Source organism: Fundulus heteroclitus, chromosome 13 (genome assembly GCF_011125445.2).
Source record: "Fundulus heteroclitus isolate FHET01 chromosome 13, MU-UCD_Fhet_4.1, whole genome shotgun sequence".
Lineage (NCBI taxonomy): Eukaryota > Metazoa > Chordata > Actinopteri > Cyprinodontiformes > Fundulidae > Fundulus > Fundulus heteroclitus.
The window spans coordinates 28,276,137-28,299,606 of record NC_046373.1 but is presented as its reverse complement, the minus strand read 5'-3'; the positions used below and the strand labels follow the sequence as shown (position 1 = coordinate 28,299,606).

At 40.7% G+C, this 23,470-nt stretch overlaps 1 protein-coding gene across 3 annotated transcripts in view; it reads right to left on the bottom strand.

Annotated features, from left to right (window-relative positions):
* The window catches only part of khdrbs3 (KH domain containing, RNA binding, signal transduction associated 3), a 183,472-nt gene that overhangs the window by 64,776 nt on the left and 95,226 nt on the right, over positions 1–23,470 (bottom strand). For all 3 annotated transcript variants that reach the window (XR_002427163.2, XR_004932312.1, XM_012853716.3), the window contains exon 3: positions 7,182–7,298. Coding sequence is in view for 1 of the 3 variants with exons in the window: in XM_012853716.3 (XP_012709170.1) it covers positions 7,182–7,298 (117 nt within the window). In the remaining 2 variants the exon portion in view is untranslated. The remainder of the gene's footprint in view (positions 1–7,181; positions 7,299–23,470) is intronic.

Here is a 23,470-nt window from a genome sequence, read left to right as displayed (position 1 = left end):
ACGTGTGGTATGCAGTGTGACGCGTTCATCCCACTTTATTCTGATACCGTTAAATAGAGGTAGGAGAATAAGTAGACAACATTATGATTAGACAGCCATTAAAACTAATTTTCAGAAGAGTCGCAGGAAGAACACTATTGTTGAAAAAAAAAAGCCATGTATGTAGAAGCCACAGAACACTATGTGTGGCAGAAAATTAAAACTGCAAACTACCATCACCCTGAACACCCTAACCATGAGGGTGGCGTCATCATGCTGTACGATGTTTGTGACATGACATCATGTAAAAATCTTCTAAGGGTATGAGTATTTTGGCTTTGTTTTATTATGCAGTGGTATTATCCATAACAGGAGCTGTGTATGCAATGTATGATTTTTACTGAACTAAACAACGTTCAGACTTGATGCTTTTGACATGTATTTAGGCTGCAACATGGAGGGTCTTCACAGGTTCCACATGTTCACCAGACACAATTCTTTGTTGTGTTGTTGATGGTGAGAAATAGGACAGCAAAAAAGCCCCATATGCCTTTCACCACATCACACAAAAGAAACAGGTTCCGTGTCCCACTTTCTCCATTTTTAACAAAAAAAAAAAAGGAAAATGTCTTCTCTTGGGCCTTTCCGGTGGCAGAAAGTTCCCTTCCTCCCCTCCCCAACCACCAGCACGCTAACCCGTATCTCTGATGTCAACTAATTATAAATAACCTTCTTTTCAGAGAGCCGGTGGTATGTTAATGATATGTTAATTCCCCCCATAAATCTGTGCTTTACGAACACAGGGCTCCTCGGCGCTATAGCCGTGCATGCTGGTGTTGAACAGGGAGTGTGAGCGCGGTGCTGGAAAGAGACAACTGCTCAAAAATCTGTCTCATATCTTCCCTTTTATGTTTTTTTTATATAATCTACGCTGCATTTGCATGAACAAATATATGAAAAGGAATCTTTATCAAGTTCTTTCAACTAGAAAATATAACACATATGAGGAAAACTGAAGAATTTAAGGTCTCTTCTTTCATTCAATGCGTCGCCTATATTGTGTGAACATGTGGACCAGTGATCAATACAGAGCAATATTTGGTATGAAACAAATGTGCCAATATTATTATTCACATTATTCTGTAAGAAGATTTTCCACATGCTGTGGGCTCTCTCAGTTCTGATAAGAGTGATCCATGATCCAGTGTCCAGAGCTAAGCAGCCTATGGCAGGGGATTACAGCTGTCTATTTTCCTTATCTACTGGCAGCATCTTTCTTCTGTTTACTTTTTTTTTTCTGTAAATCTGCTTATGAAAAGCTGTTCACCCTGGAAACAGGGCATCAGAGGGCTGCGGATGCACTGCACAGCTCCTGTAGTCGGAGCTTTGAGAAAAAGAATAATGTTACGCTTCAAGGATTTGACAGAAATTAAATGATAGTTATTTTTATTTCCCTGCTGATGATAGAGGATGCATTCATTGCAAACATATTGTACTTGTCCAAGTTGTTTAAGGTTGAGCAGTAAAAAACAGTCTCGAAACAGCACTTGTGTTTTAAATATCTGGAGATTAATCACTATGATTTTTTTGTTGTTTTTTTTTTAGTCGGCCCTGGCAAAGTTTGTCTGCATTGCTACGCATACTCAAATTCCTTGTTTGTTTTGATAGACTTGTAGCCTGCCTTAACTGCTGAAGATAGACCAGCCCACATAGATGACATATCAAACATGTGAAAGAACCTGCTCTGGTCAGACTAAAAGAGATTTTACCATTAGGTTAAACACAATGTGTAGCAGACCTTTAAAATTGCATGTCGCCCTAAAAGTCTGACTCTGACCATTAATTAAAGAAACAGAAAACTGAAAGAACTAATTTAACTAATTTCTTCCGCTGAATCGGCCAGTCCAAACTATCTACTTCCCTTTTACATTACTCTAGAAAGTATAACAAAGATTAAGAAACGTGTAAAAGGCCTAAGAAATAATTTTGCACTAACAAAATTGTTCCAGATCGCACAGAAAATACAGAAAAATGAACAATACTGGCAACTGCAGTCATTTACATAACAACTGATTATTTCCTAAAATCAATGAATCATAGCAAACTTGGTAAACGTTTTGACAATCACAAATTTAATTAAACATGAACTGAAACTTTAAATCCCATGAAATCTGATCAATGAAACTAAGATTGTCAAATCTGACACTTAAGGTAACAGGAAAAGAGAAACAGGCATCAAGTAATAAGACAGCGTCGGTGCATTATTTAAGTGCAATTATTTAGATTTTGAACAAAACTGTGGAAAAACATACATGATCCAATGCATTCTCACTCCCAACTCGTCCAATATTGAGGCTTGTTCAAGTCGCTCATCATATATTGATGCATAAAGAGTATGATAGGTTTCAGACATTGTGTCACTTCACAGGCATGTGACCTGCGATGAAACTTTTAGCCTACAAAGTTATTTTTGGTAGCTTTAGTAGTGTATGATAACATGTATACTGGTATTTCTTTCGGTTTTGGGGTTAGGGTAAAGGAGTGTTAGTTTTGCAGTTCATGTAAAATATTTGAGAGTTGATGCCACAACCTCTCATGCACCCTGCGCGTCACTGAATGAGGAAGGATTCCCTCGTCGTGCTAGATAGTGACGCGACGGGGGTACCAGGCGTTGACCAAGCGTCAACCTTTGACGAGTTGAGAGAGAGAGTGACGTGTGATAACAGCAAAAAAAAGCAAATCTACTCTACAGTGACACAGAATTAACTTACCATAAAAGCACAGCCTCAAGAACTTTTTGTAAACAAAGTGCATTTTACATGGACACAATAGCAGACGTAACACCCCAAATCATTATGCACAAGGTGAGCCACATGCTGCTTGTAACTCATGTGGTGCAGTTGGGTTCAAACCTTTTGTCACGTGGGCCAAGAGTGCTCACGGGCCAAAAAAAAGATACTACAACAAATCAGATTGTGCATGTTTTTACCTGCTCAACAATAAACGGTGCATGAAATATTAAATAAAGTACTCCGATTTTTATTTATTTTATTTTTTTGTGGGAAAAAAACTTAAAAATGTCTTTTTTTTTTTTTACATTTGCTGTAAATAAAATAATTATTTTAATTCTTCCAAATTCTTTTGGGCTTATCTGCAGCAACAAAAACAGGATTTCAGTCACTCCTTCTTTAAAAACCCTTGCTGTATTTAGCCATGTTTAAAAATGAATTAAAACTAGATGTGGGTAAGCCAAAGTCTGTTATTGAGTAAAAGGTCACTCAGTAGATGTCATTGTTTTTCTATAAACTCAAAGAGAATGCAAAAAGCTCGGAGATCAAAAGAGAAATACTTTGTGTTGTACCAAACAATTTTTATTGTCAAATTTGAATTTGTCAGCAATCAATTTTCCCTATTTAAAGACAAAAAGTCAAGAACATGAGTTGGGGGCATAATTTGTATCATTCTTCCTTGAATTCTTCCTTCCTTGAAAAGCACAAATCCACAGCCACAGTTTGGACATCTAGGGACTGTTTTTTTTTTACGGCACCAGTGGGCTTTTTTGAAAGTAGGCTGACAGATAATGGGTTTGACAGCAGGAAAAACATGTGGCAAAGGTTCACAGGTGTGGCCTCGACCCATGTCAAGGACTGAGTCCTCTGTACATGACGCTCTCTGACCCTGTGCTAACAATTCAATTCAATTTTATTTATATAGCACCAATTCAGGAAGCATGTCATCTAAAGGCACTTTGCAAAATCAGATTCAATCAGATTATACAGATTAGTCAAAATAATTTAGTATCTAAGGGAACCTAGATGATTGCATCAAGTCTTGACAATCAGCATTCACTCCTCCTGAAGGAGTGTAAAGCTACAGGGAGAGCCGTCTGCATTGTCCATGGCTTTGCAGCAATCCCTCATACTGAGCAAGCATGAAGCGACAGTGGAAAGAAAAACTCCCCATTAACGGGAAGGAAAAACCTCCGGCAGAACCGGGCTCAGTATGAACGGTCATCTGTCTCGACTGACTGGGGGTTAGAGAAGACAGAGCAGAGAAACAACAAGATAGACAAAAAAGCAATCAGACTGCTTTTTAACTTGCATGGAAATGAAACAGGCCCTCATTTCTGGTCTGAAGGCTAGCATACCTAAAACTGAGCAGGACATGCTGCGAAGGTGCAAAAACTAAGCAGGACATGCCACACTGTGTCAGCACACTACAACTCTAATCACACTGCATGATGGAAGATGCTAGGTTGCACGACTTGTCGGACAGTAGGTTATGGACGCTAGTGTGCTTGTTATTGGAGTCCAACTCGGCAAAGAGGAGGAGGAGGAAAAGAAGAGAGGTCTGTCAAAAGTAGTCGTCCCAGGATCTTCCTCTCGAAATCTTTGACACTGCTTGACATTTGTTGTAAGTTGTCTCTGGTTGTGAGAGAGTTCAGTCAGCTGTCAGTGTGGCTGTCACACAAACCGACTGCAGACCATCAATGAAAAATCACGACCACCGTTTTTTTTAAAGATGCTTCCACGATGAAATATTTGCAAAGTGCATATCAACCTGGCTTGACACGGGACACATTAATTGGTGGACGAGTGCACATCGAGAATGGTGCAAGTGCGTTGGTAATGAATACTAGTAAAGATGATGAGGTCACATGAAGTAGAATTACACAGTAATAACACATGCATTCATTGTCCACAAGGCTTCAGGTATGAGTTGGTTTCTGAAATCAAGCTATACCAAGATTTTCAAAAGTTACGCTTTCATGTGTTCATCGTGTCATTCTTTTAAAGTTGTTTTTAATGCAATGTGCTGGATGCTGCCTGGAAAGCTCAACACCAATATGTATATTATTCTACAAAACAATGAACAAGAAAATTACCTCTAAATGAGGCGTGTGTTTATCCAAGATTTTTATTAAAGTCTATAAAAGATTAAAAGAAAAACTGTAATCGTGTGTGTGTTATGTTAGATGCAGGGGAAATGCTTTTTTTTAATACAAATAGGTCATGTTATACATTTTTCATTGAAAGTGTCTATGTCAATACTGTGAAACCGCAGGGTTTACATGAGGTTCTCACACTTTGAAAACCTCATACCAGCCCAAACCAATTTTTCTACCAAGCATTATTCAGAAAAAAAACAACATCCTGTTGTTTTTGATTTTAACCCTGAATATCCCATGAGTTGTCCAACCATAAACTGAATGTGTTCCATTTGACACCAAACTGTGCACAGCATGACGCCTTCGGATTTCTGGGACAGCTCTCCCTAACGCGGGGAGGTAGTTCTCCACAGAAGCGGCTCACAAATTAAACCTGACGCAGGACTCACCACAAATGAAACAAAAGAAATGAAATTGTTTTATCTTTCCGGTAAATTAAAGAGGGAGTGCAGGTCCCAAGGAGGAAAATGGATGAGTTAATCATGTTTCTAACGAGCAGCCATTATATCATCCTGCTCTGAAAGCGGCAGCGCTACCAAGCTGCCACAACCCGGCGGGGAGACTTTGTCTACGACAGCTCAGAGCCCCTTCAACCTCGTTGCGCCGGCGCATGAACAAGGTCTCACAGCAGTAAATATTTGTGCAATTATATTGAGCATTGTCTCCGCCATACAACAGCACACGAGGGACTGCACAGAACAATGCGGCGCTGTACCTTTAAAGGAGTCAGACTGCAATTATACTTCCTCCTAATGGCATCCGCGGGGTGAAAACTGTCAATTAGCTTCTTTTCAGCCAGTCAATAACAAGAATAGAAGCGAGCTGGAAGAATTCATAAATACAGTCTATAAGCCACGAGCCCTTAGAAGCAACAGTGTCTCACTTGGAAATTCTGCACTTTCAGACGGCCTTGTACTTTAAAAGCCTTTGGGTCCTTCTTTTTTGCACTGCAGTGGCCCACTTTCATAACCTCGGCTGGAAATGGTACGAGCTGAAAGCTACAAGGGCACACGCTGCGAAGGTGCAAAACAGAAGGTGAGTAAACTAGCCGAACACAAAGCACGGGCATCACTCAGCTTACCTAAAACAGCCGACTGCACAGGGTGGGGGGCGGGGGGAGAGAGCCGCCCCACACACACGTGTCACTCATAAATCCTGCGGCTGCAAAGCTCGGACATGGCGGGCCCATGGATCGTCGTGACACATCTCTTCTGCCGGTTCTCCAGAGACGTCCCGCTATCAGACTATTGATCAGAGTAATCAGAATGAATGCGCCGTATGATAGCAAATCACTCCTGACAAACGGAGGGAGGAGGGGGGGAAGATACTGACAAGCAAAGAGAAGTCGATTTTTTTTTTTTCCCCCGGTTAGACCGTCCGGAGTGCAATCAATTTTGCAGCTGAAGATCCGCCGTTAGCCCCATTTATATCTTGTCTTTATGTGCTGACATGATCACAGAGGATAGAAGTCACTTAACTGGCTTGTGTTTGAAATTTTCAAGCGACTATCTCTGCTCCCCCGTGCAGACGCTCGCGTCGTTACGAAGAACCCCCTTTTCTCTCAGTCTGAATTCGCGGGGGGAAAAAAAACACAGAGCATCAGTCAAGGTAATGTGTTGTTTTTGTGTACCCGAGCCGACTGCGTGCGCGTCGCTCACTGTGATGGAGCGCCGGCTTTGAAGGATGTCAGCCGTGTTTGGTGTTTCCCCCGGATCACTCTCATTACCATAAACTTCTGAAATGTGTTTTTAAGCCGCAACAGTTTTTTGGCAAAACTCTAACACGAGCCCGAGAGCTGTCAGTCAAGCCAAATCTGAGGCGAGGAGGTGACCAGAGACGAGGAGATAAAAGAAAGACACTTTGAGATCTGTCTCTTTCAAGTTATAATGGAGTGGAAATGAAAAGCGGCCAGGACTTTAAAGATAAGGAAGATTAAGAGGAAGTTTATCAAAGTTGTTGGAGTTTCTAATTAAGACTTAATTAGGACCATTTTCGGTACACTGATGCCGGGCATGGATTGAGTTTGATAGATTCATTTAAAAAATATATATTTTTGTAAAAGCCTTTGACCTCAAATTTTGTTGGAAAGTGCGTGTCTTTTTCCAGAAAAAGAAAGCCTCTTGAGCAAAAGCGAGTTAACAGCATAAAGTCGTCTCACCTTCAAACCTTGCTGAAAGGTGGGTAACAGAGCACGAAATGAAATGTACAGGTGAAAGAGTCAAAGCAGAAATGAAATATCACACTTCAGGGTTACCTTCTCTTTGTCTCTCATGGATCCCTTTCCGAGAATCGACATCTTTGTGAGGGTGTCCTCTTGTAGTCTCTTTAACGAGTTCCCGCGTGGCCCCAGGAGTTTGCCGACAAAGTTAAACTGCAACGGGGAGAGAGAGAGAGAGAGAGAGAGAGAGAGAGAGAGCTGGGATCAGTCAGAGTCTGTGTGTCTGAGATAAAAAGAAGAAGATTTTTCCTCTGTCTGTCAAATGTGGCTAAAAAACGACTGTCGCTAATGAAAACTTTTCATCTGCTCGTCCTGTTTTGCGTCTTGATAAGATCAGTGAGGAGGGATTTCTGAGGGTTTCAGGGTTTAGTGTCACCTTGTCATCGGTTCTAATCTTTGACGGCACAAAGGTACTTTATGGCTCATTCACTTTCCCCCAACTCCTTACCCTGAATTAGACTGAAACTGACTTTGAGCTGTAGAAATGTTGGGATTCTATGTAATTACAGCGGACTGCAAAAGTAATTGAACTTCGTTTGTATGTTGATTATTGGGATTTTTTGTGATGGACCGCCAAGTGGTCGAGAAATGAAAAGAAAACAATGCCAGGTTCTAAAACATTTTTTTCACAAATCCAAACATGGAAAATGAGGCCTGTGTTTTTATTCAGTCCCTTTGAGTCAATACGGTCCCTAACATGCCTTACTATAAACAGCGAATGGTACGTGCTGTGGCACAGAACAGATCTTAATTATTAATGTTTTTATTATATTATTATCAATTCATTAGTATTATTATTTGAGGACTTCTGAAGAACATTGTTTGCAATAGTTTTTTTTTTTTCAAGGAATCAGATTAAAGAACATGGGGCCAAAATGTGGAGGGGAAAAAAAAAAGATCAAAAGGGTATGCAGAGTTTTTCAAGGTTCTGAAAATAGGAAACCTGAAACATTTTTAACTCGTTATACTCCCAGCAGTCTTTCTTTCTTACAATGAAGCTTGGCTGCTACCCGAGAAGCAGAAAACAGGGAAAGAAAAAAAAGTGTTTGGAGACAGCTCATCAAGGAGTGAGGGGACACTGTTCCCAGAGACGTAGTACCTTAAAAACACACTGAATATGAACCTGACTGGAGACCGTCTTTCCTTCTTTCTTCCTTTGTTCTGTGATAGAGCCTGCGAGTATGAGCGCAGCTCTAGCATCCAAGACAAATCTCCCCACGGAGAAAATAACTTGCATTACAACGATATAATTAAGTACAGGCAGCAATTTACCTGTTTTGGTCTTACCCACTTAAATTTACTGACTCAAAATAGTTTTAAAAAGCCTTATCATTTTAAAGTGTCCTAGCGGAATCTATAATTTATGCCTACGGGACTTTACAACACAAGCAATTACAATCTGCACAAGAACCGTCTTTGCTAGACAAAAGGTAGAAACCTGCAGTTATTTTCTTGTTGACAGCAGTTAAAAGCCCTCCTTTGTTGCCATCTGCTCATTATGAATTATTCCATATGTGAAAACGTAGCTGTCCACCAAATAAATACAGCTTTTAAAAACCCAATCCGTGCCTGAAAACCTCTGACGACCGTGAAAAGAGGAAACTGAATTTGTACCAGAGAACGTAAATGTTTCAGAGATCAGACAGTAACAAACTTACAAGTCTTACACAGTGCTGGAGAGCTGGGTTCGGTTTTAGCCAGTACACAAACGGTTCATTGAGGATTCTGTTATCGGTGAATGGGATATTTTTCTCCCCAGGTTTGATAAGTAAAAGCTTTTTAGATTGTTTACAGCTGGTCTCAGGTAGTACCGAGTCAGCATTTTGTCTTGTTACCTGAAGTAAAAAGATGTTTGGGTAAACTTTGGAGAGTTCCCCACGGTAACAGATCACAATCATTGTGAGTCTGTCATATCTATGAATATACTGTGAGACCTTTCTAAAAATGTGGTGTGGTTTTCGTCTTGGCCGTGGAACACTGGACCAGCTCTATACCCTCAGCAGGATTCTGGAGGGGGCATGGGAGTTTGCCCAACCAGTCTACATGTGCTTTGTGGATCTGGAGAAGGCATTCGACCGTGTACCCCGGGGGGTCCTGTGGGGGGTACTCCAGGAGTATGGAGTACCGGACTCTTTAATAAGGGCTGTCAGGTCTCTGTACGACCGGTGTCAGAGTCTGCTCCGCATTGCCGGCAGTAAGTCGGACTCGTTTCCGGTGAGAGTTGGACTCCGCCAAGGTTGCCCTTTGTCACCGATTCTGTTCATAACTTTTATGGACAGAATTTCTAGGCGCAGCCAAGGTGTTGAGGGGATCCGTTTTGGTGGCCTTAGGATTGCGTCTCTGCTATTCGCAGATGACGTGGTCTTATTGGCTTCATCAGGGCGTGATCTACAGCTCTCACTGGAGCGGTTCGCAGCCGAGTGCGAAGCGGCCAGGATGAAAATCAGTGCCTCCAAATCCGAGACCATGGTCTTGAACCGGAAAAGGGTAGAGTGCCTTCTCCGGGTTGGGGAGGATGTGCTGCCCCTAGTGGAGGAGTTCAAGTATCTTAGGGTCTTGTTCACGAATGAGGGGAAGATGGAGCGGGAGATCGACAGGCGGATTGGTGCAGCGTCTGCTGTGAAGCGGGCGCTGTACCGGTCCGTTGTGGTGAAGAGAGAGCTGAGCCAAAAGGCGAAGCTCTCGATTTACCGGTCGATCTACGTTCCTACCCTCATCTATGGTCACGAACTTTGGGTCGTGGCCGAAAGAACGAGATCACGGATACAAGCGGCTGAAATGAGTTTTCTCCGTAGTGTGTCTGGGCTCTCCCTTAGAGATAGGGTGAGGAGCACAGTCATCCGGGGAGGACTCAGAGTAGAGCCGCTGCTCCTCCACGTCGAGAGGAGCCAGTTGAGGTGGCTCGGGCATCTGGTCAGGATGCCTCCTGGACGCCTCCCTGGAGAGGTGTTCCTGGCACGTCCCACCGGGAGGAGGCCCAGGGGAAGACCCAGGACACGCTGGAGAGACTATGTCTCCCGGCTGGCTTGGGAACGCCTTGGGATTCCTCCTGAGGAGCTGGCCCAAGTGGCTGGGGAGAGGGACGTCTGGGCCTCCCTACTGAAGCTGCTACCCCCGCGACCCGACCCAGGATAAGCAGAAGAAGACGGACGGACGGACCTTTCTAAAAATATTTAACACAATTATACAGTTACTGTATTCAGTTGCATATAATTAAGTATCCTGAAGAAAAAAAAATCATAAGGTTTTCCCATTTTGACCCAATCAGATTAAAGCTTACAAAATGCACAACTGAATAGCTCATCAAATGAACCAGTGGAAGCGATTTTCCATGTATGGTTGGTGATGAAATTGTACTTTTCACTGCTGACAAGCTTGTCATGCGTGGAGCCCTGCAGAAGACAGCGAGGGAATCTGAGAAGGTCTCCGCAGCGTCTCTACCCTTCTGTCCAGGACCTCCTTGAAATGTGCTGCAGGAGCGGGGCTCAGAGACTCCTCACGTCCTCTCCATTAATTTGAGCTGCAGCCATAAGGCAAACAGTAAAAAGCTGAATCACCAGACTGCTACACAGTTTTGTGATGGAAGCTGTTAAACTGCTCAGCTGCCGTTGAGATTAAAACAGTTTGCATTTTATATCTTAACAACAAAATAAGGTGTGCAGCCCATAATGCATTTTTACAAGCGGCGAACACAAAAACAGACTTTCAAATCAACTTTTTTTTGACAGTAAACTGTTAACATGGTTGTCTTATGGTACTGTCTATATGTTCTGATCATTATTTTGACAAATTAGTGCATCATTGTTAAAATCCTGCTTTTTATGACTAAAATCGTCAGTGTGGCGCCCTCCTTGGGTTAAAACATGGTCCTGCATTGAATTTCGAATCCGTATTGGTATCGGTTAAAAAGTTTGTGTGATGTCATTTGGAGAAACTGACGTATGTAGCTCCTAATTTCACCGCGGTTGCTTTGAGAGCCTTCCTACCTTCCCCGTGTTACAGGCAGACAGCCACTCCCTCGTATTGAAACCCGCCTGCTGTCAGAGCAACCATACTTCCTGTCCACATTACCAATGAACCCTGATGTGCAAAGCTATCGGTGATCCCACCTGGATTACAAAGCAGGAAATAAATATGATAATATGTAACTGGACCGATCCTGTCCTCCACTGCCTATGCAGCACTGGTTTCGGGCTTCACCGAGTCAGCGCCTTGAGTCAGCAGCTCAAACTGATATAACTCTGGTCCGCTGGGCTCCACAAAGACTCCCACAACCTCTAGTGATGAGGGGGGGTAAAAAATCATCCAGTTCAAAAAACCGAGCCGTGGCGCAACTACCAACGTCACTCTGTTCACTTTCAACGATTAAATATGGCAAACTAAACTAGCATCCTGCTACCCCCCCATCCTGAACACACACCAGAATTATGCTTTTTCTTGTGGGTGAGTTACACATTAAGAAAATAAACTTATAGAGAAATATATCCCATAAATCATCAACTGTTTTTTTTTCTGTTAAGTTTGTTGGATATGGATTACAACTGATGAAAAGCCCAAATTCAGTTTCTTAAAAAATTTGAATATTCAGAATGAATACATGAAACCAATATTCGTTCTACCCAGAAATGTTATATTATGTTCTCCACAGTCATGGGGAGACTGTGGCGTTTATTGTGGTAAGTCCTGACCAGAGAAATCTGGAGCATCTTACTTTGGCTAAGAAGGAAAGATCTGGACTGGACTGCTGCAGCTTACTGGTCCAAAAATCAACGTAATGCATTTTGGAAATCAAACGTCCCACATCTGGAGGAAGATTGAAAAGGCAAAGAATCCAAATTGATCTCTCGTGAAGTTTCTATCGACAGGTGTCTAGCAGGAAATTTTAGAGCATTTCATATTTACTTCTGCTGACGAAGCTTTACTGAGATGATGATTTTATTTTCCATCAGAATCTGGTACCTGCCCACATTGCCAAAGGTAGAAATGGCTGTGATCATGGTATAACTGTTCCTGCTAGGCAAGATGAAGGCTGCTGTTTCAGTAACTCAAACTTCATGAACCCCTCAGCAGATCCACAAACTGATTGCCTCACTACCATGCTACATTGATACAGTAATTTATGCAAAGAGCAAAGTGAGGGCATATACTAGAAATAGACATACTTTCAGTTGGCCATTTTTTTTTTATTATTCCTCTGTTAGGTTGTGGTGGTGGCTCAGTGGAAGTGCGTGCTACACTTATGTACGGAGGCCTTAGTCCTCGAGGTTGCTGGCCAGGGTTCAAGTCCCGGTCCTTTGCCACATGTCTTTCCCCTCTCTCTCAATATCATTTCCTGTCTGCCTACTTTCAAATAAAGGCACTAGTTTTTAAAAAAAATAAAAAATAAATAAATAAAGGCACTAGTGTAACAAAAATAGGAATACGTCTTTTTAACTGGTCTCCTTTTGGGTTTTCATGATGAGTAGTTCATAAACATTGAAAATAACAACAAGAACAACAAATGTTTCAAATATGTATCACTCTTCTAACATAAAAGTTAAAATGTTTTAATTGAATTACTAGAACAAATTAACTTTAAACTGATTCTGGTACAGCTGCAGTTTGGCATCCAACCACAACAATTATTGAGGTTTTTTTTTTTTTTGTGACCGGCTAGATTGGATAGATCGCTCTGATCTGCAAAGATGCTATACCTCAGGTTGGAAAAAGAAACATGCCAGCAAAGTTCGAAAATGTCTGTAGTGTTACGGTCTGCCTTCACATCCGCTAAGCAGAAATTCACCAGCAGCTGGAGATGGTCAGGCAGACAAAAGGGGAGGAAATCCCACAGGTCACCTCTCCAACACAGCTGCCTTCCTGCTCTATCCAGGTCATCAATTAGTGAGGTGGAGGTTTAAAACAAAAACAGCTGGTTTTGTTTGGCCCGCTCACCTAAATCTCTTCTACCTTTTGTTTAGAGAGCAAAAGCTTAGTAGGAAACTCCTGCCAGTTCCTGGCTGAGGGATTTTAGAGGCGAAGCTTCAGTGATATGCTATAATGCAGTTTTTTTCTCTGAACTCAAGCCTTTCTCAGCTGTTGTAATGACCCCATGTCAGGTGACTGTGGTACCATAAAAATGGAACTACAGCGGGAACACCTTGCTACCGCCGCTCCACTTTGGGTATGCAGAAACGCGTTTCAGTCGCATGTTAAGCATTACATCTGTTTAAAAATCACTACAGCAAACAAAATGCGCCGTTCCTCCAAACGGATCCCAGTTTACCAAACGATCATCAAAGGAGACAGCAGCGCTAAGGCAGCCAGAGAGTGTCAGGAAATGTGCTGAGCTTAACCGCTGTCCAATGCATCCATCATTTCCACCTGGATAGAGTCTTGATCGCTGAGCTGTGTAATCTCTCAAACAATGATTTGCAGGGCCGGATCACACAGTCGACATCTCCCAAGCGCTGCGGCGACTTTTTTGTGCATCCATCCCGTCCGTCTGACAAGTTGTGGGTCGGACGTTGCGCCCGGGAATGTTTGGGGAGACATCTCAGTCTGCCGACTTCCAACCGCGAACTCGCCGATGGGTAAAAATGCTCGAACAAGCAGAAAAACTTGTTTTCTGATGGGGAACAAAGCAACGCCGTGCTGCTCCCCGCATCACAGTGCAGAACCCATGTCAACCGCGCGTCAGCTAGGGAATATAAATAAGCACTTTTGGAAGAAAAGACAAATAGAAAAGACTGTGAATTCGAAGGGAACACAGGCAAATATTTAGTCCGTTTGCAGTAGGTTTTCTGTTAAGGGCACCAAAATAGAAACAGACAAAATACTTTGAAGAGAAGAAATGTCCCAGCGCTCTCGGTTTGAAGTCAAATGTAGCACACTTCCTCATTACTTTGCTTTACTTTAATATTGGAAATCTCTTCCTCTGATATCCTGTGAGTAACCTACTTTATTAATTACAGAAGTTAATTATGTCTGATCTTACAAATGGAGTGCCTAATTCAATATTTCCGTCATGTTGATATATGTTCCCGCTGGTGTCCAAAACTTTACCAAAAACCGCTAAAGATTGCCGAGCTGAAAGTACTCAGGGGTCTTTTTTTTATAAGAAATAATTTGTACTTTAATTATTTTCTTCTCACCAGTATAACGTCACTATGATAGAGAAATTGAAGTGAAAAAAGCATGGCTAATCAAAGAATAAAAAAACTCTGTGTGTTACCGGACAGTTTAAATTTATCTTCCATAAGAAGGTATAAATTTGTTATTGAAAAATCTTATCTTAAAAAAAATGACAAAAAGTGTCCATCTTATTCAGCTCCATTTACTGGAGGGCCAAATTAATCAGTTCTTGCAACTGCTGTCGGTGCCACACAAAATCATTCCAAAGGCCAGAAATGACCCTATGGATGCCATCTCCCATGGTGACTGGCCACGCTGCAATTACTCTGTAGGACTACGGTAAATTCTTGGTTGTAGATCATTATTGCAGAAAAAGTGTGAGCCCTATATGTGCTGAGGGTAGGTTGCAGGCATTAACCAAAGGACATGTTCAGCTGAAGCTCAGAGATGTAATGGAGACATCGAAGATTGCTCATTTCCAGCAGCAGCATTAAAACACATCTTGTTATCACTCAACACAACTGTTACGGGTTGTTCTGCTTTTGGCAATCTTATGTACCAGAGCAAAACAATATTTCAAATTGGAAAAATGTATCTACATAGAAATCATGCATGAGAATGATTTCTATAAAATACTTTTATTTTGTAGGAGTTGTTATGAGCTTAAATGTATGATCTGTAACCAGGGTCAAGAAACCCAAGATTTTAGCAAGAGGTCCAGTTCACCACCTCTGGTTGTCTTTATAGATTTTTGTACTACTACTTTCCTTGGAGTTTTCTTCATTGTTTCTTTTTTCTCCGGTGTTGTAGAGCAATTGTGTCTATGTTTGTATTTTGTTTTGTGATACTGATACCCTGACAGGAACAAACAGCTATGTTTTAAGTTTCCTGCTCTGTGTAGGTAGACAAATGCTAAAAGTTGAAGAATTTCAACTAAGTGGGTGGAGGCCAATGGCATTTTCTGACTGCTGACCAGAGTAAGTGTCCTTACTGGTAGCATGAGGTGATACCTGGACCTTACAGAGTTTGCCCTGTCTCTCAGCACAAGTCTCAAGAGCATGGAGGAGTCTGCAGAAGACAGGCAGTGACTCTAGAAGAGCTGGGCAGACCCATCAGGGGTCCTTAACTCATCCGCATGACCAGTGAGGAATAGGACGAGTACTGCCAAAACTTTACAAAGTGACCTCCAGTGGGCTACTGACAGGAATGTCTGACCAAATCATCAGAACCATACTTTATGAGGGTGGCCTGAGGGCCAAACAACCTCTAGTAGGCCTTATGCCCACTGCTCATCACTGTGGAGCTTGACTGACATTTACCAGAGAATACCAGAAATGAGAGGTTCAGCACTGGGACACGTTCTTTTCAAGTTATTAAAGCAGGTTCACTCTGTCACGCTATGTGACAGACATGATAGGGTCTGAAGAAGCTACAGTAAACACAATGCCGCCTGCAACACTGACCCACCACCAGCGGTCAGTGTTGGTGTGGGAGCGCAGCTCCATAGAGGGACGTACAGACCTGTGCAGGATATGCGATGGAACCCTGACCGCCATTAGATATCAAGATTAAATCCCTAGACCCACTATTAGACCCTTCACTGGAGCAGTGGGTCCTGGATCCCTCCTGGTACATGATAATGCCCGGCCCCATGTGGCAGGAGTACGCAGGCGGTTCCCGGAGGATGATACCATTGACTGACCTCCGGGCTCCCCTGACCTAAATCAAATAGAACGTCTCATTATGTTTAGGGCCATCCAACACCAGGTTGCATCCCAGACTGTCCAGGGGCTCAGTGATGCCCTGGAAAGGATCTGGGAGGATATACCCCAGAACACCATCCATCATTTCATAAGGAGCATGCCTCCACATTTGACTAGCCTGCTGCATCAGTTTACAGTTTCCCTTTGTCTGTAACTGTGGATTAAGCCCTCTGTGGGTTGATCATTTTCATCAAATAACATGGCATCCTTTTGTTCCTAACACATTACCCATGTCGTATCAGTACGGATGTCCAGCAGGATTTTTTTTTTCTCCAAGTGAGACCTGATGTGTTTTCAAGATACCCCTTTAATATTTCTGAGTAGTGTAAATTTCACTTATGAGCTCTATATAGGAGTATCTTTTAAATGTTAAGACTACTGCAATATTTATTAGAGTGACACATTTCTAAATATTTATTTTATGTACAATGTAGAATGCTAATGTTTAATCCATGCGCTATATAACTTAAAGCAGTAAAGTGTGATAACGGTGATGCATGGAGGAGTGGAATTAAATACATGTATACTTCCACCCACTCCTTCAAATACATGAATCTAATCTAAACAGTTATACTGTTGAAAACTTGCATATATTCACATAAAATAAAACAAAGAGAAAATGTATGGCATGTAACATTTACATGAATAGAGGTATGAGCAAAAACCTATGTTTGAAGGAAAAGTAAAAGTATGAACACCGTTTCAGGCTGGATTTCTGAATGAATCAAATAAGCAAACATTAAATCTCCAATTGCAACAGTTTCTTTAATATTACACTTGTTTTACTGATAACTTGGTGACATGGTAAAATGATATTTGCCAAGTGCTTCTTTCAGTTTCCGACTATTTAAAAAGAGATCACGCGGGTTTGCTTTGCATTTGTTTGATTAATGCCAGCAAATGTCAGAGAGCCAGCTTAATCTGAACATTGAACACATCACCAGTGAGTCAGTGTGTGCACACACCTTGTTCTATGGGACAATCCTCCAAATGCATCCGTCGTTTGGAACAACGGACTGTAATCCTTGCCTTTTTATCAGCGATCAAAATCTGCTGCGATTGATGCGTTGGGTTTTTGTCATGCTCAGGTTATCATGAGGGATTATGTGATTCACTAAAACCTGCCTGGGATTGTTTTTATGTGAGAGGATTGTGCCTTCTGTAATCACCAAAATATAAGCGGATGTGTTTAATCACAGGTCGTCTCTTACTGCTGTGTTGTGAAGAAACAAACGGATGCAATTGAAACACATAAAAACAATTATTGCCAGCGGAAATATATATATATATATATATATATATATATATATATATATATATATATATATATATATATATATATATATATATATACTGTATATATATATATATATATATATATATATACTGTATATATACTGTATATATATATCTATCTATCTATCTATATATGTATGTATATATATATATATATATATATATATATATATATATACATGTGTGGATCATTAGACAAGCAAGGACAAAAGTAAAAGAGTTGCATGATGAGACATTTAACTTGAACAAGGATGGGGCTGCCAGGGGAGAAAAGAGCACATCTGACATCTTCTCATCATTTGCCGAACGTATTTCTGCATCTCTCCAGGAAGGTGCGCTCCCAGTGAGCTGGCGAAGAGTAATTGCGCTGAGGACAGCAGGGCCAGAATGACGGCAGAAGGATAAATCACCACTCCGAGAGTGGAGAAAAGCAACAGTCTGAACTGGAAATAAACCAGTGGGACTCCTTGTGCCTAACTAATAGCCGGCGGTGCTTTCAGCCAAAAGTCTGCTCTTCAGGAGAGGAAGCGGCAGAAATGCAAGCTCCAACAATGCAACAGTACTGACAAAGGCCAGATATTCTTAGTTGCTGAAGATTAAAGGTCAAGGTCAAGTATTACACAGGTAAAGGTCAATTAATTAATATAATCAGTTTATTTCATCAATTTAGTTCCAAAAAAAAACACATGTATATTTATTACACTTCGCTAATAAATAAAATTTGAAATAATGCTTAAAATAATTAATTTCATAATCTTGAACATTTATTACCAAGACTGACCCCCAACAATGCTGGATTGGAGTAATCCATGTTTTTTCTGGTTTGAGATTGATGGCCTCAGACTTACAGGAACCGACTCTCATCCTGGGTGCCTGATATAAGCAGCGGACTGCTCCAGTGCCTGCAGGAGGACCTTCTCTAAAGATGCCAAGAGAAACATCTACCAAAAGCTACCCAGAGGTTCCCAAAGCAGACGACATCCTCTCTTTGACTTCACCTTCTATGAACACCACAAAAAAGATGGGCAGGAAAAGGGGGAACCCTGGTAGGACCCAACCAGCTTTCAGAAACAACTTTGTGCCGAGAACGTAGATATCTGCTCCATTTTTCTACAGCCACGCCAAAAGCCACCCTGAATCTGAGGTTACCAGTTTTGCCCTTTGTTCTGTAAATCAGGTTCTCTTTTTCTTTTTTAACTTCTAACTTCTGAATGTCGCTTGTTTGTTATAATCCAGTGTATTAAAGGCTCAAATACACAGCAGAGTTCAGTTAGTGATCGTTACAAACATACAGCATGGGTCCAGAACCAGATGAGAGAACACACAGAAAGCAGGTAAAGCATGGAGCAAATGAGGAACTAGTGGTCTGAACATGAAACCGAAACTACTTAAATACTGGGAAGAGAGGCCAGATGAAGGTACGGGCAACAGATGATGAAGAATAGAATAGAATAGAATAGAATAGAATAGAATAGAATAGATGCATTGTCCCATGGTGGAGACAGTCAGCTGATAATGAAAGCACAGATGAAAGCCGTGAAGGCTGAGCAGAAGGAGAGCAATGATAAAACAAAAACAAGGACAAAATAAACTCTGATTTAACTGAAGACCAGCAGGAAAAAAAAAACTAACAGAAGAAAAAATAAACATCTAAATCCACAATGAACAGAATACTGACAAAGAACAAGAAGGAAAGAACAGAATCTACAGATGAAATAAACACTAAAAAAGTGAAAGATGCACAGTCCCCAGGAGCCAAAACTTAAACATTTAAACCCCATCAATCATTGGGACAACGGAAGTGCAGGGAGCAAGGGAGTTTGTAATGTAATTGTCGGGTGGCTGGTTCAAATACCTGCTCTGAGTGTCTCAGTTGTTGTGTCCTTGGGCAAGACACTTCACCTATTCAAAGAGTGCGATGGCATCGACGTTTCTGTCAGTCTGTACAGCTTGTGAATGTGTGAGTGAATGAGTCAATGGAAGAATGTAGTGTAACACCCTTGTATGGGGGACCAATCATGCCATAATTCAAACTACATACAGGAATAAATAAATTGTTCAACAAAATAAATACAGGGCCAAAAAGTTGCTAAAAATATACAATTCTGTGCAACAAAATATTTCAATTTTATTTAAATTATTCATTGTCAATTATAATTTTTTCTTACACTCTCTATTTGGTCCTTGTGTATTTTTTACAAGGGATTGTTTTCCTCCATCCCTGTTATTCTTTCTTATTTATTAACACCTAAATATATTTAAAACATGTTTTTGTTCTTTCAAATATATAATTTTTTCCCAAAATATTTTATCACCCTTTTGATTCTGAAACACTGATATATTTCTGCCTCTAATGGGGCATTTTCTTCCTCAACAGATTCCTCCTCTTCTTCTTGTGCAGCTGGCTATGTAAAAACAGCTTCTCACCTATTGGCCGAGGTCAAGCCTGGAGGAAGCAGCTGCTAAGCACCTGGTTGTGGAAAAGAGCTAGCTGTAGCGGCTAAGTTCTATCTTATGTTTGCTAATGAACTTAGATGCTTTGTGGTTTGGGCAGGAGAGTAATTTCGTTAGCAGCAGATACAGCAGTCAGTCGGGATACTTCAGTTTACAGGTCCACAGATTATTACGCCTGCTTTAGGGCCGCTTAAAAAAATAAAAGCATGCAGTACAGATGGACAATTTTTCACATCTAATCAGACAAAACATATTTTAAGAATCTCGCAGCTGATTTACCATCTTAAAGCCTGATACATACGGACAATGTATAAAACACCATACTAACAGATGATTTTGGTCCTGATAGCCTATAAAGCTTAGTATCTTATTCATGTGGATATGGATTCATATGGATATTTTACGATTAAAGTTCATAAAGATGCATATTTATAACTCTGAAAAAATATTACAGGCTTGGTCCATGTTGAGGAGTGATAGCCTATTATTTAAAGCACAGCACAGATCTTTTGGGTTAGCTAAGTTTGGAACACAATAAACAAAAAACAACACTTGAAATATATCACTACACCTGTAATAAATCTTTAGAATATTTGCGTATTACTTTTTAAATTTCATTACTGAAATGAATAACCTTTTGATTGCATTCATCTTTACTGGGATGCAGCTGTGTATCATTTCTGGGGGAGGTGCTTTTTTTTTGGGGGGGGGGGGTAAGGGGGGGGTTGGTTTGTTTTAAAAAAAATATGTTTTAGAGAATTTATTTCACATTTAACAACATAACAAAAAAACACATCCCTGTGTCCTTAATTCAACAAATTCATCAAATAAAAAAAAAATCCCCCTCTCTATTTTAGCAGACAGTCAACAGCCGGGGATGGGCTGCATGGTGTCCTTGCCTGCTTCATCTTTGATAAACAGTCATGTTTCTAAAGGATGGATTTAAGTTCTTTTGAATGGCTGTTTGGAAAATGCCAGTGCCACTTCAATGCCAGAAGCCAAGAGGTGATGCTCGCAGCTCAGGAGAAAAACCCATTCAAGTCAGACCTATCCCTCTTCCCGCTGCTACCTGTCAGAAGGAACAAATTGAATTTGTCTTCCTTCGGAGGCTTGTTGAAGCTCTAAACAGCATATTAGTGGCCCTACTTCTCAAAGCTGTCAAAGCAAATCGGGTTAGCTGTGAACCTAGGAGACCCAGATCAGCCTCATATAACACTGCGTGTCGCACAATAGCCATGGCTCGTCAGGATCAGTTTAGACAATTAATTTGAGCTCCACAATGCGTTGAATACGAGTGACTAAAGGGCCATCAACACCGAGAACACCTAAACTATCAACTTTAAATTGATAGTTCTTATTCTTTTTTTAAGAGCATGGCAGGATTTCCCAGCCTAGCAATAATGAAAATACAGGATCAAACAGTGCTGTGATCACCTTCAGCCGTAAACTATTTCAAAAAGATGAGCAAATTAACATCCCATAGGGGTCTCTTTGCTTTTCTGCACTCTATGTTAGCAACATAATTAAGCGTATCATCTACATTTTATTAGCTTCAAATTATAGTCTGGGCAGTGGGCTACCACTTTTTAATAAGGAATCGGTATAATATTAGACCACAAAATATGCATATTAAAAATAAAGAAATATTTCTTGTAACATCTTTGGCTCTGACGTCCTCTGTTGTACAAACAGATTCAAAGCCTGTTGTCAACAGAGACCTTTTACAACAGGATGGACTACTACTCTCTAGACATGCCTTGTTAAAGTCTGTCCCGGGGCCCCTTTTCAGCCAGAGTTTGCACCACAGGCTCGCTATCACAGTTCCAACAACAAAAGTTTACTTCCAGTCAGCTTTGACTTTGCTTTCTACTTCTTATTTGATTTACATTTGTGTTTTGATCCTGTCTGAGTTCTTTATAACTGCTTAAAATGTCTTGCCGTTAGTAGTTCAGGTTTCTGTCGTCATTAGAGCTACAATGGTGTTGCCATATATTTGTTTGTGTTTAGTTTCTTAGTTTATTCTTCTGTTCTGTTATTTGTGCATTTGGATTCTCTCAGATCAGTGTTAGTCTCTTTTCCCTTAGTTTTCTTTATATCAAGTTAACTTCACCTTCGCCTTCCCTCAGTCTGCCTGTTTGCTTTCTTCCACAGCTGTTCCTAATCCCCTGATTAACTCTCCTGCATTCACTGTCATGCTCTCCTCTTCCTTCACTATATAAACTCACTCAATGCCATTGTCCTTTGCTGGTTGATCTGCTCAATCCTGCCCTAGTCTGCCCTGTGTAATTCTGTCCTCCAACCAAGTTCATGGTTTGTTTTCGGATTGATTTAGTTTCATGATCTTCAGTTTACATTTTGGATTTTTTGGCCACGGACTTTGTTTTGTAAGTAACGTTTTGTAGAAATAAACATCTTTAATTTTTTTTTTTTTTGCTTCAAATATGCCTCCCTTGCATTTGGGTCCCTTCTGACACACAAGTCACTTTAAAGTTAACTTGTCTGTCCATAAATAGTTCTAGGTAGTGCCAGAAAATAGTTGTATGTTATGACAGAGCCAGCCTCTCAATTCTGAATGGGATCAACCAGGCATGGAATATGGATTGTTGGAGGAATTATATCTATAACAATCTGACTAAAAGAAAACGGAATGATTGAAGCATCTGTCCCACTGTTTTTTTGCCTTGCCATTCATATATTTTACACTGCATTTTATGTGGTTGTAAACAGGTGCATTTGGTGAAACGTCACATCTAATAACTGTGTGTAATTGTTTTCATTTATTTTGTTCTATTTTATAGTGTATGTGTATTGAGATGATGGGTGCAAACAGTTGTTTCTAATTTTCCCACGATCTTGAGAGGAAATTTCAGTGTTCCGTATGGAGTATATGAGAGCCCCAAAGTGGTCCAATAAATATTAGCCGAGCTAATCAGAAAGTAAGTCTGGCAGCAAAATCATGGAGTCGCTCCAAGCATTCATCGTGTGGAGGTGACTGAATCTTCATCAGTGTACACAGAGCCTCTGCATGGCATGAGCTCTGAATTTGTTTACCACTGAATTACAAAAAAATAATAATATGTATATTACGCTATCAATTTGATTCTAAAGTAAGTAAAAGTTGTTCATTTCTATTTAGACATGTATTTATACATTTTGTATATATGATGTACTGTAGTAAAATGAAGCATAATTGGGCATAGCAGCACCAACAGCTATATTGTGGTGTATAACTCATGATATGATCCTTGGTATATCTATAACGTGCATCACTGGGGTATACAGGCCAACTTGTCTGTGTAATATAATAGTCTGCAAGGGATTTAGCAAATACATGGGTATAAAAGTAATTACCCCAAAGTATATGGGGTCATGCTGTGGCAGTTGATTAGCGCTTGCATGCATTCCTCAATAATGCCGCACATGTCCAGTATATATGGCACGCTAGATTTGTGGCATTCATGCCACTCAATCCCAGTGGCGTTTCAGGCATTATAAGTTAAGTGGGGTACAAAAACCCACCACCTGTTAGCAGAAACTAATTTTTCTGTGATTAATACAACGCAATTTTGATAAATCTTAAATGAAACAGATACATTAACAAACACCAACACACTAGAAATTCCATTTTATATAAGCTAAATGTAATTTAACTACTATACATAAAATTACAAATAAAGGCTCACTAATACTGCTCATTTATTG